This window comes from Leucoraja erinacea, chromosome 19 (assembly GCF_028641065.1).
Source record: "Leucoraja erinacea ecotype New England chromosome 19, Leri_hhj_1, whole genome shotgun sequence".
Taxonomy (NCBI): domain Eukaryota; kingdom Metazoa; phylum Chordata; class Chondrichthyes; order Rajiformes; family Rajidae; genus Leucoraja; species Leucoraja erinaceus.
The window spans coordinates 18,350,859-18,368,619 of NC_073395.1; the positions used below are offsets into that span (position 1 = coordinate 18,350,859).

The window sequence follows — 17,761 nt, forward strand, 5'->3', positions numbered from 1 at the left end:
TGGTGTGCAGCTTGGAACGTTGGAATTATAGGAAGTCACAACACTGAAGGAAACAGTTCATCATTCTTGGCCATTGCTGGGTGATGGCTATAGTGATGAGTTTGCCTTCACCATCCTGTCAGGCAGCAACCTTCAGTCCCTACCAATCTCGGATGACAATATTCCCATTTCTCGTCTAATCCTTCCACCAATTACCTCTAATCAATGTCCAGATCACTTTGGAATATTCAAGATTGTTGATGGATTATTGACAGATCTAAACTGAACATGTGGACCCATTTTTATTAGAAAAGAGGGCAATGAGAAAATGAGTCTACATGTTCAGTTTATATCTGTCAACAATCTCACATATTCCAAAGTGACCGTGAAACATCCAGCCCAACTATTCAATCTTTAAAACAACAGTCAGCCTGACAACATCTTCACTGTGTATCGAGCACTGTCACTTCCTTCCTGCAGTATAATGGCTAGACTATATGCAGCATTTTAAGGTGGAACTAGCTTTAGTCTGTGGTATCATTTCGCTGCTCAAGTCTAAAATGACATCCTGCATTCTTTCTTAATCACCCTACCCTCAAGGACCTATGGACAATCTCAATGTTCCTCTACATAGTTCAATGTTCCAATATTCACCATGCATTCCCTTCCTTGTTTGTTACCTTAGATACCTCCCTCACCATCAACTAAAAATGACGAATTCTGAAATTTAATGAGATTGGCCCATTGAGAAAGCGGTTTTGCCAGATTCCTGTACAAACTGTTCACTATCCTCAATCTTAACATACTGAACATAAATATCCAGGAAGTAGAATAATGGATCACGAAAATTAGATTGATAAAAATTAATTTCAGCAACTGTTTTAATACACAAAACTGTTTTTTATTTCTATAACGTATAATTTATCATGAGGTTGAATCTTTTAAGACCATTTAGAACTGAGATAAGGAAAAACTTTTTCACCCAGAAAGTTGTGAATCTGTGGAATTCTACGCCACAGAAGCCAATTCACTGGATGTTTTCAACAGAGAGTTAGATATATCTCTAACGGAATCAAGGGATATGGAGAGAAAGCAGGAATGGGGTACAGATTTAGGATGATCAGCCATGATCATGTGGGCTGGCTCAATGGGCTGAATGGCCTACTCCTGCACCTATTTTAGGTGCACCTATCTAAGACAAGTTGCTTGCTGGGTGAAACCAGAACATTTCAAAACTAGAACAATTTTGCATTTAGACTCATGCAGGCATTCTGAACATCCTTTATAAGCCGAGTGCTTACACACAAATGTGCAGACAATGCAAAGGTTTGGAACAAAACCACAAGGTTGACATTGACTCTGACCATGTTTAACATTTCTGTAGTAAAAAAAAACCATGCTGCAAAGGAATGGAGTGATACACGGCAGTATGAAGGCCATCACAAAGATTGCATGTTACATAATCATTGTATGTTTTTATTAACCATGGTTTATTTTGAAACCTTGAGATGCTTTAGCAAAACAAAATTGTGCAAAAAGCAGGTAGGCAAAGTTTCATGCAAGGTCGGCTGTCAGTCCAATAATTTCTCAAATTATCTTTTCAAAGACATAGCATGGACACAAGCACACAGCAAAACGGGCCAGGAAGAAGTTACCACACAGCATTACCAATGAGTCGAAACCCATCACACCTTTACTGCCTGGGATTTTTGTTCCGTTCGCTGCTTCTCGTACTGCATCTGACCAACTTTGATTTTCAGGCTAGAGAGCTTAGCCATTAATGACTGGTAGAGATGAGAGAATACAAAAAGAGAAAGCTAGAGGCTGAGAGACGCAAAGTTAATAAAGCTCAGGTGCTCGGCCAGAAATGTTTACCGCTTCATGTAAAAAAGCATTTATAATTTGTACACAAGTATAAATCAATCTATCATTCAAAAGTCAACACATTTTTGAAAAGCCCCTTGAATAAATCCCCTTGCTTTAGCCGATATAACAGAGAACACAAAGCCTCCAGCGGTGCAGACAGTGATCAGCGATCCAAAGGGGCTGCCGCCATTCAGGCATTCCAAGCAAGTAATTTGTAATCTGACACTTCTTATCTCTGTCTGACATGGATAAGGACTGGGGAAAGGAACTCTGGAGTGGCTGTGCTGCTCACTGCTACAGTATGGTTACTTGGTGTAATCTCACACTACGCTGTTGCACTACCAAGTTCTAAGCCTAATGTGACTTTGAATTGAACACATGGACCTCCATAGACACAAGGGCCATACCGTTGTAGTGAATACTGCTTCACAATAATATTTAATCCACAAGTAATATCAAGAATACTGAGATTCTCCATCAGTAATCTACCAACAATGAGCTTGTTGTAGAGGCATTCCAATTTTAGGGCCAGTCACCATTGTAGCTGCTACTTTAAGAAAACAGCAGAAGATGAAATTATCATTATGAAAAGGATAGATCTCCAGCAGGCTGCACAATTCCTTGCACAAATGGAAAGGCTGCATCATTTGGACATTAACTATTGTAACTATATCCTCATTTTCCAATTTTATAACACACTTTACAATCATAATTTTATCACCATACTACGGGCCACAAACAAATAGAAATTACCTTGCTTATGCCAGATTGAAAATAAGGTTAGGCACACAAATCTATTTGTAAGGACAACATAAATCATCTTACAAAGGAGCTGTGTTTCTCTTTAGTATGCTTATTGACATCTTTGTTTTGGTGAAAATGTAAAAGTGATTTTGGTATGTTGGTAGAGCTGCAGCCAGGCAGCAGCAGACCTGGTTCAATCCTAACCATGGGAGCTGTTTGTGTGGGGTTTACACATTAGCTGTAGCTGCAGAAAATTTCCCCAGTGGCTCCAATTTCCTCCCACACCCCAATGACATGTGGGTTGGTAAGTGAACTGGCCACTATAAATTGCCTCCAGTATGTAGGTATTGATTTTATTATCATGTGTACCAATATACACAGGAGAACTGTTGATCCACGCAGATCATACCATGAGTACATTAGATAAAGCAAAAGGAAATGGTGCAGAATATCGTGTTACAGCTACAGAGAAAGTGCAGATTAATAAAAAACGCAAATGTTGAAACGAGATAGATTCTAAGAATAGGTCCTAATAACATGAGAGTTCTGTTAAGAATCTGTAAACAGTGGAGAAGAACATTTTATATCTCTGCCTGAATGGAGAGGGGAGAGGAGAGAATGGCTGGGGCAGAGCGAGTGGTCCTTGATTATGTTGTTGCTTTCCCAAGGCAGTGGGAAGTGTAAATAGTTTACAGGGTTGCAGGGAGGCTGGTTTGCATGATGTACTGGGCTGTGTTCACAACACTACAATCTCTTTCAGTCTTGGTCAGAACAGTTGCCATACATGTGGTGTGTGGAGAGTTGATGAGAAGTAATAATAACGGAATTAATATTGGGTTAGCATAAATGGATGTGTGACAGTGCACGGACTCAACTGGCCCCTGTTCTGTGCATCTCTCCAGGAATGAAACAGTAGTTGACAGAAGTACACAAGGATGTATCACTGAGATGGCTCGTGGATTAGAATGGATAAAAAATGCTGGAAAACATGCAAGGAAAAAGAGAAGCGCCTGGGTATAACACTAGCAATATTGAATGTTTTTGTTTTGCGTATATACCTATTGCAAATAAAGTTTATTTTTGAAGTTTAAAAAATCTATTCTGTCTTCTTCACTGCGTATGCCCTCAATATTGGCAAGAAGAACCATTACGCTTTAATTATGGATTTTGTTTCGTGATAATCAGTCAAAGTTTAATAAATCTTCTTACCTTGGTTGATTTTAGCTTTTTTTCAAACTGAGCTCTTTCATTTTCCATGTCAACCACCTTTATCCTTAAATCATTAACTTCTTGGTATAACACCTAAAAACAACATCATTGTAAGTGTATGCTCAAATGATCACAATTAGTCCTGGTGAGTGACACAAATAAAATTCACGAGAAAATGTGGTGACGTTCAACTCACTTGCAATGTGCATTCAAGTAAACCCTTAATTATGGAACTAATGCCTATGTAGAACTTTGAAAATACTCCAAGTTCTTTATCAAAACATCTCAAAACACTGGTTACAAACCCTTGCAGTTATATTCAATTACCTGATACCCGATTCCTTGGTTAACATTAAAAAAAAACAGCAACGCAAAGCTTCGTCATGCAAATGAAACAAAAACAATAGATTTGGGGTACATTTTCTGAGCAAGTTAGAATAAACCCATGGCAAGTTGAAGCATACAGCAAAGCTTGGAATTTATTGATTAGATTACATGAACTGCACAAATATGCAGCCTCCCACAGGCATGCAATAAAGTGGATTCAGCGAGATGTTTAAACTTAATTATCAGCCCACATTGCCTAATAATCTCTCTCTCTGCATCTCTCTGCAACTGGATCATCAACTTCCTCATCCACAGACCACAGTCTGTTCGAATTGGCAGAAATATTTCTTCCTCATTAACAATCAGTACGGGAGCACCTCAAGGCTGCGTGCTCAGCCCCCTGCTCTACTCACTCTGTACTCATGACTGTGTAGCTGGTCACAGTGCGAACTCCATCTTCAAGTTCGCCGACGACACCACCGTTGTTGGATGAATTACAGATGGTGATGAGTCAGAGTATAGAAGTGAGATCGACCGACTGACCAAATGGTGCCAGCACAACAACCTGGCTCTCAATATCAGTGAAACCAATGAACTGATTGTGGACTTTGTAAGAGGAAGGATGAGGACCCACAATCCTGTTTATATCAACAGGATGACAGTGGAGAGAGGCAAAAACTTCAAATTCCTGGGCATGCATACTTCCTAAGATCTTTCCTGGACCCAGCATACTGATGCTATTTTAAATAAAGCACATCAACGTCTCTACTTCCTGAGAAGGTTACGGAGATTCGGTACGTCAGAGAGAATTCTCTTGAACTTCTACAGGTGTGCAGTAGAGAGCATATTGACTGGTTGCATCATGGCCTGGTTCGGCAACTTGAATGCCCAGGAGCTAAAAAGACTGCAAAAACCTGTGAACGCTGCCCAGTCCATCACCGGCTCTGACCTCCCCACCATCGAAGGGATTTATATCAGTCACTGCCTCAAAAAGGCAACTAGCATCATCAGAGCCCCACACCATCCTGACCACACATACATTTCACTCGCCATTGGGAAGAAGGTACAGGAACTTGAAAACTGTAATGTTCAGATTCAGGAACAGATTCTTCCCTAGAGAAAATCTGACTATCAAACACTACAACCTTAAATAAGCTCTGGACTACAATAGACTATTATTATTATTGCACTACTATTGTTTGTATTTTATGTGCGCGTGTGCGCGTGTGTGTGTATCACACACACAGGACTTTTTCTCTCTCTCGTTTATTATATTGTTTATAAGTATATCGCTGCTGGCAAATTCATTTCATTGCACATTCGGGTGCATGTGTCGAATAAAATTGACTTTGACTGTTTACAGTGTACTATGTTTACATATTTTGATGTGCTGCAGCATTTAAGAATGTCATTGTTCTATCTGGGACATATGACAATAAAACACTCTTGACTCTCTTGTCTTGACTCTCTTAATCAATGTCGACACTTTTTTATTAACACTTATTAACAAACGTAAGCATGCATACTAAAACTATTATTTGAATTTGTCAGGTAAAACATTGATGTATTTGCATCTTGTTCTTTGAAATTCAATTGAAAGTCAAACACTATTTACTTTTGCATCCATGGATACAGTTTGGCAAAGTTGGTGTGTGCATGAATCATTTCAAAATGCTTAACCAATGGCAATCAGGAAGAGGGTCTGAGCACTTGTTCCTTTCAATCTACTGCAGAATGCAAGCGTGCCACAGCCAGCAAGATAGAAACATGTTAGGCGGATGTTAGTTACTGCTCCACCAAGCTCCCTTTTCGTGGACCACCCCACATGCAGGTCAGCCTCAGTCATTTTATATGTAAGAAGGAACTGCAGATGCTGGTTAAAACTGAAGATAGACACAAAAAGCTGGAGTAACTCAGCGGGACAGGCAGCATCTCTGGAGAGAAGAAATGGGTGACGTTTCGAATCTGAAGGGTCTCGACCTGAAACGTCATCCATTCTTTCTCTCTTTTTACTCCAGACTTTTGTGTCTATCTTCAGTCATTTTATACTTTCATTCTGTGAGCAGCCAAGATCAATTATACACCTATTCAACTAAAAGATGAATTGCCATTTCAACCTCCTTGTGCTTGGTGCCTGCCTTGCGCCTTCGCTGGCTCTTCACCAGCTAGGTGATATGACATTGACCTGCAGGAATGCAAGTGGCAACACAGCACTGCATACTCGCCACATGCCTGCTGATCTTCCCGCTTGCTTTTTACTACAGCCCAATGGGCTTCCTATGGCTATCAATGTCCTCAGGCTAGCCACTATCCTGTCATAATTTTAACTGCTATAAACAAGGAGGATGTTTTGCCAAGCACTTTCCTGGGGGGAAGGGGGGGAGAGCAAATTTAGCTAAGGCCAGGGGTGAAATACAAAACATGGGGCAGTAAGGAGATGGAACTGGTTCCCAATCTTTAAATCCAACACACTAATAAGTTTCTATTGTGGTGTTTCCAGAATCTTCAGTATGCTTGTAACATGCACACAACCTATTGTTTTATTCCTTAACTCCTGTTAAATTCAGTCCTAAATAACATCAAAGATTATAAAATACAAATTCAATTCTAATCTAGCATAGTGCATTTAACCAAAATGACTTACTAAAGTTCAGTGGGTGCAGCAGCATCTATGGAGCGAAACCCTTAAGGGTTTCGGCCCGAAAATTTCCTTCGCTCCATAGATGCTGCTGCACCAGCTGAGTTTCTCCAGCATTTCTGTGTTACTTCGATTTTCCAGCATCTGCAGTTCCTTCTTAAACACAAATGACTTACTAAAGTTATCTGGAATTGAACAAGGATGTATATGAAGGTCACTGTACAAAACCACAACAGTTCATTCTTTCCTTTAGTTAAATTCAATGCGTTGCATGCATTTTATGCACCCTACTTTTAAAGGGACACTGACTTGCTGTTGAGGGGTGAGAAGTGTGACAGAGTACATGTACTGGGTTCAAGTGCCTGAGACTTAGAAACAAAGTGAGGGACATCTCTGATTGATAACTGAAACAAAATGCAATTAGGATTAGGATTTCAGGCCTATCCTCTAAACCTTTTAGGATATCCGAAGAGCATTGAAGAAGATGGGGTTGGCGCAGGGAAGGTAGATGTTTCAGTCTGACTGTCTGGAATAGAGAGAGGGGTGCAGGGTGTGGAAGTGAGAGGGGTGTATTGCATGAAAAACTTCAAGGAGTGAATATCTATATTGCAGCTAGTGATAGAAAATATGAAGAGAAATTGTCTGACAATTCTGATAGGTCATGAATATAAAAGTTTATCCACAGATGCTTCCTGTGCTGCTGATATTTTACAATATTTAGTACCAGAGTCATACCACACGGAAACTTTGGCCCACTACTCTATGCTGACCAAGATGCCCCATCCAAGCTAGTCACATTTATCTCCACCTGGCCCACATTCCTGTAAACCATTCCCATCCATGTACCTGTCCAAATGTCTTTTCGGCTTCATTTTAGATTTCCAGCATGTGCAGTCTTTTCCTAGTCAATTTTATGCTCTGTGAAAGAGTTTGATGGGCCAGGAAGACCTTTGCCTCTTTACTTTCTCTGTGGCTGTAACAGGACATTGTTCTCTCTTTTTGATAACTGGTTGTGCTTGTGTATGATCAGATGCACGCATCTATTGTATGATCAGCCCGAATAGCATGCACAGAGTTTTGTATTGTAAGTGTGATAATAATAAACCAACACTTCTCACTAATCTCATTACTAACAAGCAGTTAATGTGTTACTGGGCCTCCAGGGCTGCAATAAATGGTCAGGAGGAGTACTCTGTACTCTTATTTTTTTTTAAATCTTTATAGCTCAAAACCAGCCCCAGAATAAATCGGCTTTCAATCAAAGATGTCATGCATGGCAAGAGAGCATCCTCAGACATGCAGTCACCTCGTGATCCCCAAACTGGGACCTCTTTTCCTGGAATAATGCTAGTTCCACTTCCACTTTTTCCATCTGCAGCCTCAGCTCTATTATAAGGTTAATCAATGACTGTAGATTGCAAAGCAAATTAAAGAGGAGAAAAAAATAATCTGAATAGGACAAGTTGTGGGAACAAAAATCATGGATAGGACATGGATTTTGTTTTAAATATAGCATCTTAGAACTTTAGAAATAAGTCTAGATTGCATAAATTGATATACACATTTGCTTTAATTCTAGAATTTCTGTAGCAATGAACAAGGTGATCAAGGAGATGCATAATCTAAATCTAGTCGTACCAGGTTATCGTTTAATGTTATTTACTCAATAACATTTGATGTGGGAATCAGCTGCGTCTAATGTAAAAACATGATCAGTGCTCCATTATTGAATCATAAATTATTCACTACACAGCCCACAGTATTCATGCTGACTTAACAGAACAATGCAGCACAATCCCTCTTCCAGCATGACATTTGCACCTTGCTCTGCATGGCCGAAATGCAATGAGTTTTGTCTGTCTCTACCTTTCAGGCAGCAGTGCCACCACTCAGAAAAATATTTTCCTCATCATCTCTCTAATCTTTCAACCAATTAATTTAAATCTCAGCATCTCATATTCAACTTGGGTATCTTACAACCAAATGGCATGAACATTTAATTCTCTCAATGTTAGATAACTCGCCTATAAACAACTGCCCCCACCCCCCCTCCTTTCCTCGTGGCACACCTGGATGAGCGCCTATTTCTCCCTTTCCCCTTATATTCCTCCACTGGCTGCACATTTCATGCCCCTTACCTCACTATCCATCTCTGTCCTTTGTCCAACCATCTGCCAATCAAAAACCCCTCACCTGTATCCACCTATCTTTTATAAACCAGCCTGCCATTAGTGACTTTCTGAAAAGCTTTGCTAAAATTCATGTTACATTCCATCAATATATTTTCTTCAAACTGCTGGGCACTTCCTCAAAGGATTCACCCAAGTTAGTCAAGCATTACTGCCCATTTAACGTTGATCGTCCCTGCTTAAACTGCTCACTGTATCCCTCAGAATTGATCTCAATGTTTCTCATCATCAAAACTAATTTAACTAATTATTTAGTTTACCCATTCCTCATTTTTAAAATAGCAGTTCAACAAGCCTCCGACACCAATGAGGGTTGAAGAGAATCAGTGGCCTCAGTGATTTCCTCCCGTTTCTTTTAACAGCCTGTGACATATTTTATCCAGACCTGATGATTTATCCTTTTTTTTAAAATTCCAAATCCTTTAATACCATGTTTATCCATTTCTTAATATTTTCCCTCTAAGTACAATGTCGCCATCACCTCAATCCTTTGCAAAGTATTCATTAAGAACCACGGACTGTGGTAAACCTGATATATTAGAACCAACCTTGCTATAAATCCACAGAACAATACCTACAATTCTGTTGCAATGTTGGAATTAATTGGTGCCGCCTGGCAATTTTGATTGTTCATCAAGTTTAAAATCAGTTGAGTCCCAAAAGCTTTTTCAAACACAGGACATTACAGCCAAGTTGAAAGTTATCTGTGTGACATCAAAGAACCACAACATAGCCACCAGGTTGGTGTAGGAACACAAGCTGGTACCACTTTGCTTCCTAACCCATGGAATATCATGTCAGAAACCAAATACGGTGCCAAAACATTCTGTAAAACACATCATGTAAATACAGATTGCTGAAACAGAGGATTGGATTATAAAACAGATAACATAAAAACTGGATAAGTGTCATGCTGATGTGCAGACAGGATTAACAAATGGAGAAAAAACTATTTTAATACAACAGCTATTTTACACAATAAATTCAAATGGAAATAAATTGTGATGCAGAACAGTATAATAAATAATTGTCTCACCTCAGTATCGTTGTATCGGTCCTCGTATTCCAACCTGTCCTTTTCCATCGTGTTCAGTTTTATTTTCAGGTTTGACACCTCAGTCATAAGATCCAGTTTCTGAGTCTCTAGTGATGTTCGACTTAGGAGTTCCTGAAACAAAGGATAACTTTCAACTTCCAATATGTTGATAGATTGGAGTGGCTGGACTTGTATACTCTGGAATTTAGAAGGATGAGAGGGAATCTTATTGAAACACATAAAATCATTAAGGTTTTGGACACGCTAGATGCAGGAAACATGTTCCCAACGTGGGGGGAGTCCAGAACCAGGGGCCATAGTTTAAGAATAAGTGGTGAGCCATTTAGAACGGAGATAAGGAAAAACTTTTTCATGCAGAGAGTTCTGAGTGTGTAGAATTCTCTGCCTCAGTGTTAGAAAGACCGCTTAGGGATAGTGGAGTTAAGGGATATGAAGAGAAGGCAGGAACAGGGTACTGATTGTGGATGATCAACCATGATCACATTGAATGGCCTACTCCTGCACCTATTGTCTATATTCCAAGAAAATATAATCAAAATAAATTCTATAATGATTGGGAGAAGTAGAGACAATATATGAATTAATACTTTCCAAACACAACTTCCGCCACCCTAGTCGTCGTACTAGTTTTATTGTCGTCCAGTTGTATACTCGTTATCACCTATCCCACAGTCAACAATTGCCTATTGTCTGCCCCACATCTCCTCGATTATCTTGCTTTTTGCATATCTTCCATTCATTTCTCCCAAGTCTCGTTCCTTTTTCCCCTGACTCTCAGTCTGAAGAAGGGTCTCAACCCAAAATGTCACTTATTCCTTTTCTCCAGAGATGCTGCCTGACCTGCTGAGTTACTCCAGCTTTTTGTATCCATGTTTGGAAAATAGTTTGGTTGTCCTCTGCCCACAAAATCTGGTCCTATCATAGGTGGAAGTAGACGTTCACTTCTCCCTCTGCGAGCAGCACCAGAGCTCCAGTGCGTGTCATCTTTAAACTGCATAGCAGTAACTCACTACGGCTTCATGGATGGCATCTTCCAATCATACAATCTCTCCTGCTTGGATAAACAAGTTTGGCCGCTGTAAATAAGTACTACTACCTCCAAGTAGCATGCCACCCAACATCCATATCACTGGGTCTTCCAACGTCATTCGGTCAAAACCCTAAACCTTCCCACCCAAGTATAGTGCGTATGGTGAAAGCCAATAGGCTCTCCTTTGCATAGAGTCAGACACTCAAGTTTCTATGCACAGATGAAAAAAATGATAGCAGTTTTGAGTCAAGACTCTCAGCATCATTCTTGTTCAAAGGTTACACTCCAAAGATTTAAGTTAAAATGTAATTGTTTGGAATTATTCTTGAATCCCGGGTAAAGCAGATGACAGTGTGACAGGGACACTGTGAATAAAGGGATGAAATGGTGGAAGTTTACTCATAGAACCTTTCAAAGAGGTACTGATAAATGCTTAAAAGGGATACATTTGCAGGTCTGTTAAGAATGAACAGAGAACTGAATTAATTGAGGAACTCCTTTAAAGGTTCCAGGCCTAATTATCCAATGGCTCCTTGACTGCTCTACTGTTTTATTACTCAGCATTTTGCAATTATCCTACTCAAATGCAGAGGAACTCAGTGGTTCAGATAGCATCTGTGGAGAGAAAAGTACAGCTGAATTTTCGGGTTGAGACCCTCCAACATTCACATCCCTCCATAAATGCTACCCGACTTGCTGGGTTCCTCCAGTGTCTTGTTTTTGCTCTAGATTCCAGCATGTGTAGTCTCTGGCGCCTCCATGTTTAAATGCTGTTTAACAAAAAATAGGCAAGCTGATGCAGTAACTCGGCAGCATTTCGAGAGAACATGGATAGGTGACGTGCTGGATCAGGACCTCTCCGCAGACATACAATGTTGGGATTTTTCCAGAGTGAGCTGAGGGCTGTGTGTTCGGAGCGGATGAGATTGGTGTGGGCAAGGGGAGTGGAGAAGTCAAGACCGTTGATGCCACGCAGACGATTGGAAATAAGGTCCAGAAAGGGTAGAAGGCCAGCAGGGGGAGTCCATGAGGAGGATTGTTGGTGATGGGAGAAGGGGTTGTCACTGGGAGGCGAGGACTGCTTGCCATAGAAAAAGCCTGGAGGCAGAGGCTATTAAATGCTGTTGTTTAATTTAAGTGAACTCAAACCCCGCAGGTTCATTATACTTTGTCAGCTACTCCACATACCTGTTGCAACATCTCTTCCGTGGCATTCAGCTTTTCCCGGTGCTCATCTAGACAGCACTCCAGATCTCGAATTTTCTCCCCCTGAGCTTCCACTTGGTCTGTTAGAACACTCACCTATAAAACACAAAGTATGACTTCCGGTAAAGTAACACAGGTCTCCACCTCGATAAAGAGATTCAGTGGTGCAGTCATCTGATTATTCACCACCACAGTTAAAAACTTTAATCATTCTTCAAATACCAATCTCAGCTTGCTCCTGATTAAACCACTTCATTCGTATGCTGGCAGACTTCTTAAACACGTCTCGTCCTGCCCAAAAATATTTTTTTTCAGCTTGAGGTCCAAAAGGAAGGTTTCTCTTTCAGAACCATTTGCAGGATTCACAAGGCAAAACATTCTGCAGTGTTAGAATGCACAAACAGCTAGCTGGCAAGACCATAGAGAATCACTGAGCAGCTGCAGCATTCTCTTGATTTATTTACCTTCATACCACAGTATAGAACCCAGGTCTTGGGGTAGGTGTGAAAAAACATGCCTCCAGAATTAGGGACAGTTTCTTCCCAGCTGTTATCAAGCAACTGAACCATCCTATCACCAATTAGAGAGCGGTCCTGAAATAGCAATTACCTCATTGGAGACTCTCAAACTATCTTTAATCAGACTTCACCTTGCACTGCATGATATTCCCTTTATCCTGTATCTGTACACAGTGAACGGCTAGATTGTAATCATGTATAGTCTTTTCGCTAACTGGATAGCATTCAACAAAAAAAAAGCTTTTCTCTGTACCTTGGTACATGTGACAATAATAACCTGAACTCTAAACCAAACTCTGAAGAAGGGTCCCGACCTGAAACATCGCCTGTCCATACCCTCCACAGATGCTGCCTGGCCCACTGAGTTCCTCTGGCACTTTGTGTTTTGCTCAAGTTTCAGCAAGTTGTTTATTTAAGATATGTGTAATACTGGAAACATGTGAAACCAGAAAGTTAGTCAGCTGCTCCATTTGTGGGGTCTTCATCCTCAGTCGTCTATTTGCACCAGCTCGCTGAACAGCAGTCATCAAGACTGGAGGTGTGCAGCCACAAAATCCACCCCGGTCTGGGGTCCAGTGAAACCAGTGAACAAGAGTGTGCACAGCACCAGCCACCCCACGTAATGTTATAACGGCTGGCCACTGAACATGGTGTTTGGAGTATTTAAGATATAACTATGTACAGTTAACTCTCGCAATTACAGCCCTCCATATAACGGATTTCGGTCCCAGCGGACCAAGGCACCCGTTCGTGGTGGCGGTTGGCGGGCGGGCGGTCCGCAGTGCAGTTTTGAGCTGCGGAAAGGTGGCGGCAGGGAGAGAGCGAGCGGTGAAACACTCTTGAAGAGCGTCCCATTGGGCATGGGTTTGCAGCGTCTGCCACAATGCGAGTTCTCAAGTCAAGTCAAGTCAAGTCAAGAGAGTTTATTGTCATGTGTCCCAGATAGGACAATGAAATTCTTGCTTTGCTTCCGCACAAGAGAATATAGTAGGCATGAATACAGAAAATATCAGTGTGTCCATATACCATTATATAAATATATACACACATCAAAGTTCAAATAAACAGATAATGGTCTATTAATGTTCAGAGATTTGTTTCAGTTGAGTTTAATAGCCTGATGGCTGTGGGAAAGCAGCTATTTCTGAACCTGGACGTGGCAGTCTTGAGTTGTAGGATGCAGAGACGCAGCGCATGCTACTGCACCCATGTCACCCTGGCAATGCGTGCCTCGGTTGCCATAATGGCGCCAGGCTCCCGTTGCAATTGGCGTCACGTGGCATGCTACAGGCTGCTGGAGCAGAGAGAGCAAGCAGCGTCCCCGGTGCTGGTTTAACCCTTCCCACGATACTGCATTTATTCCCACCTGGGATGAACTAGTTTTATCCTGGGGACAGAAGTTTAGGGGTAACATGAGGGGGAACTTCTTTACTCAGAGAGTGGTAGCTGTGTGGAATGAGCTTCCAGTGGAAGTGGTGGAGGCAGGTTTGATTTTATCATTTAAAAATAAATTGGATAGGTATATGGACGGGAAAGGAATGGAGGGTTATGGTCTGAGTGCCGACTAGTGGATGGGACTAGGTGACAGTAAGTGTTCGGCACGGACTAGAAGGGCCGAGATGGCCTGTTTCCATGCTGTAATTGTTATATGTTATATAGTTAATATTAACCTCCCCAAAATCCAGTTATATTGGACGATTGACAATAACGGACACCATGTCAATCGGTACAATAAAATTCAAGTCTAGGAATATAGGCTCTCAAATAAAAGTTTTTATATTTTATAAATGTTACTTACTTGCAAAACTAATGACTCTTTATCACCTTCCAACCGTGCCAGCCTATCCTGGTATGCATCGCCAGTGACAGAGATATGGCCATTCGTCTGTTGAAAGCAAAATTACAGAGCAATCATTTTTGCCTATTTTAGTTGCAGTACATCAGAAATATTTATCACCCACTATAGGCTCTGCTGGGAGAGAATGCTCAAATGAACAGCAGAAACTATTATTGAATTAAAACTGCTGAATTTGCTGTGCAGTTTTGGAAATGAGTAACGGGGATCAGAATATTTTCCAGGGATGAACAAGCAGTAAGGAAGTTGTTGGAATGGGTTAACGCTCATAGCGAGGAGAAGACAGGAAAGAAGGCTAAACAAAAAAAGATTAATAATCTAAAGATGAATAATTGACAAAATATAGTAAATTCCAATCAAAACCAAAACGCCATAGGATTTCTCACTGGGTATTTCTTGAAGCAGCACAAAAGGATAACAGTCAATCAAAGGGCACCAGTAACAATATCCCTTTCACACAAAGGTCTGAAGAAGGGTCTCAACCTGAAACATCCTTTTCCCATTCCTTTTCCCATTCCTTTTCTCCAGGGATGCTGCCTGATCCGCTGAGTTACTCCAGCATTTTGTGTCTCCCTTTCACACAACGCAGCTGGTAAATTAGCTGGTAAAGCAACTGAAATGTGCATGGTTTGAGAGATACAGAGGAAATTGCAAGTTACAAGCATGCTTTCCCTTCCAAAGAAATCTTTGGGAATCCAAGGGATATAATAGAAGACCAACCCTACACTGACAGTGGGGCCTACACAAGCACTCGCAGCATGGCCTGATAATATTCCTAGGAAGGCAAAAATAGCAGTGTGCAATGAGAGATTATTTGATAGATCTCAAGTATTCTACACAGCGTAACAATTCAGAACCCATTTCTCTCTGGGCAAAATGCCACAAAATAGTTTCCAACAGAATAAGCAATCTCTATCAGGCAGTGGTGTGTGCCCACAGACCTGGGTCAGATGTAGCTGGCTAGTAGTGCTGACCTCCGATCCTGACAAGTGTCTGCTGTGGCACCAAGCCTGAGCACGAGCGGAACTCAAGCTAGAAGCTGAGCTTCTCTTCAAGGAGTTTAAGAGCTTTCAAATGTCTTTGGTATTCAGAGACATTTAAAAATGTGATTATAAAAGGTACATACAATATACATTATAAAGACTAAACATTCTAAAGTTTTACAAAAAAAAACGGCTAAATCACAAAGGTTAATTCATTCTTCATAGGAAGACCTAGGATAAAGTATGGAAGCTTGGGTAATGGTATACTCCTGTAGGATGTGGGAGATCAGGGGCATATCCAATGACCCTGGTGAATATACTTGCAGGAAGCATCATGTGGAAAGTGCATCAATTAAAGCAGTGGAACGCAATCCTTGGTTTACAGAGTTCATTAAGGCCCGTGGCAGGATCATACAAAGAAGACAAAGTTGGGGCCATGGGATCCAGGGAAATAGGTAAAATCTATTACATAACTAAAATCTATCTATTACATAACTAAAACTCTGATCTTGTTATCTTCTGGTTGGCACGGTGATATTGAGATACTGGTGAAAAATGCCAGATGGGAGTTTAATGAGAAATTACGCATTTTGGGAGTACTAGGCCATACACCATGAATGGTAGAGTTGTAAGGAGTATTGAGGAACAGACCATGCAGTACATTTAAAGATCCTTGGAGGTGACAGTGCGGGTAGATAATATGGTTACGTTTAATGGTCACTAGCCTTCATTAGTCAGCACTGTAAATGAAAGTGAAATGTTATGCTCCAACTTAATAAAACCTCATTACTACTGAACTCCAAAGCTCTCTCAATAAAAAATAAAGTACCATTTGCCTTCCTAACCATTTTCAGTACATGTGGTAATAATTTAATAACTTAAACCTGCTAACCAGCTTAGCGCATAAAAACACACAGATCTCTCTGAAGAAGCATCCTGAGCATGGCCATATTACTCAATTCCTGCATAGCTACTGTTTCACCACTGAGACTAACCAGGACAGAATGATCCATGCCTCCATGAGTATAACACATTCAACCTAACCTTTGAGAGGAACATGGTCATTGCATTCTTTGCTGAAACTCTCAGCAACTTTGTTTGGGTGTTTAGTCAACAAGAGAGACGCACAAGAGACTGCAGATGCTGGAATCTTGAACAAAATAAAGTGCTGGAGTAACTCAGGTCAGGCAGCATCTGTGGAAGAAATGGGCAGATGACGTTTCATACTGGAACCCTTCTTCAGTTGATAAGAGTAAGGGGGAGAAAGCTGGGCGAAGCGAGGGTCAGGCAAGCCTAGCAAGTGATAGGTTTGTGTGTGCGAGCGCGAGAGATGGAAGTGACAATGTCAACAGGTATAAAGGAGACAAAAGGGTGTCAGACAAAGAGAGATGAGGGAGAGCGAAATGAGCCAGAGGCTCAGATATGGGTGGATGGACAGAGCTGCGAAAAGGTGGATTAAAGGGTATTAAATAGATAGCTCTCACTGGGCTGCTCTGGTTGCAAATGCAGCTATTTGCACTAAATGTGATTATTTTAAAAACTGTAAGCAAACGATACATGTACATGTTTCCTTAGTAAGACAGATGTGTAGCAGAAAACACTAGCACATCCTCACAATGTTTTTCCATCTGAGGTTCTGCACTTAAAGCTGGCCCTAGTGAAAAATGACTGCATTGAAGAGCTTGTACTGGCTGTTGTCGCATCTATCATAGAATACATTTTGAACTCTCTATCCCACAGTCCATGTTTCGAAATACCAGGATTAATTGTTCTTCTGGATATCTGGCATGAATGATGCACCCGGCAGTGATGCCAAAAGCCACTATCTTTAAAATGCCAATAGAACCAGAAAATTCAAAAGTCTAAAGTACATATGCTCATTCTTATGAACAGCAGAGCTAGTTGCTTCCCTCCCACCTTCCCATTTTTAGCAATTGTATTTTTTAAATCAGCCTAATGTGCTTTTACTGTTATTTGTTACAAAACCGTGGTAGTGTTGCTAGCAAGAGTGATTTTTGTGTACTTTGACACGGACAATCAGAACTCGTTTGTAACAGGGATGGCCTGTAAATCATGTTTATGGAGCTAGGCGCCAGGTCTCTGCCGTGGTGTTTAGTTAAGAGCACCCACGCTGCAACTGTACCCGATAGCGTGAACACA

At 41.0% G+C, this 17,761-nt stretch overlaps 1 protein-coding gene across 10 annotated transcripts in view; it reads right to left on the bottom strand.

The window, feature by feature from the left end:
• The window catches only part of ppfibp1b (PPFIA binding protein 1b), a 100,512-nt gene that overhangs the window by 31,875 nt on the left and 50,876 nt on the right, over positions 1–17,761 (bottom strand). For 7 of the 10 annotated variants that reach the window (XM_055650496.1, XM_055650494.1, XM_055650497.1 and 4 more), the window contains exons 4-8: positions 14,562–14,648; positions 12,228–12,341; positions 9,989–10,120; positions 3,799–3,891; positions 1,671–1,763 (exon numbers count right to left, since the gene is read on the bottom strand). In XM_055650496.1, the coding sequence (XP_055506471.1) occupies positions 1,671–1,763; positions 3,799–3,891; positions 9,989–10,120; positions 12,228–12,341; positions 14,562–14,648 (519 nt within the window). The remainder of the gene's footprint in view (positions 1–1,670; positions 1,764–3,798; positions 3,892–9,988; positions 10,121–12,227; positions 12,342–14,561; positions 14,649–17,761) is intronic. The other 3 variants (XM_055650499.1, XM_055650500.1, XM_055650498.1) reach the window with 1 other exon arrangement.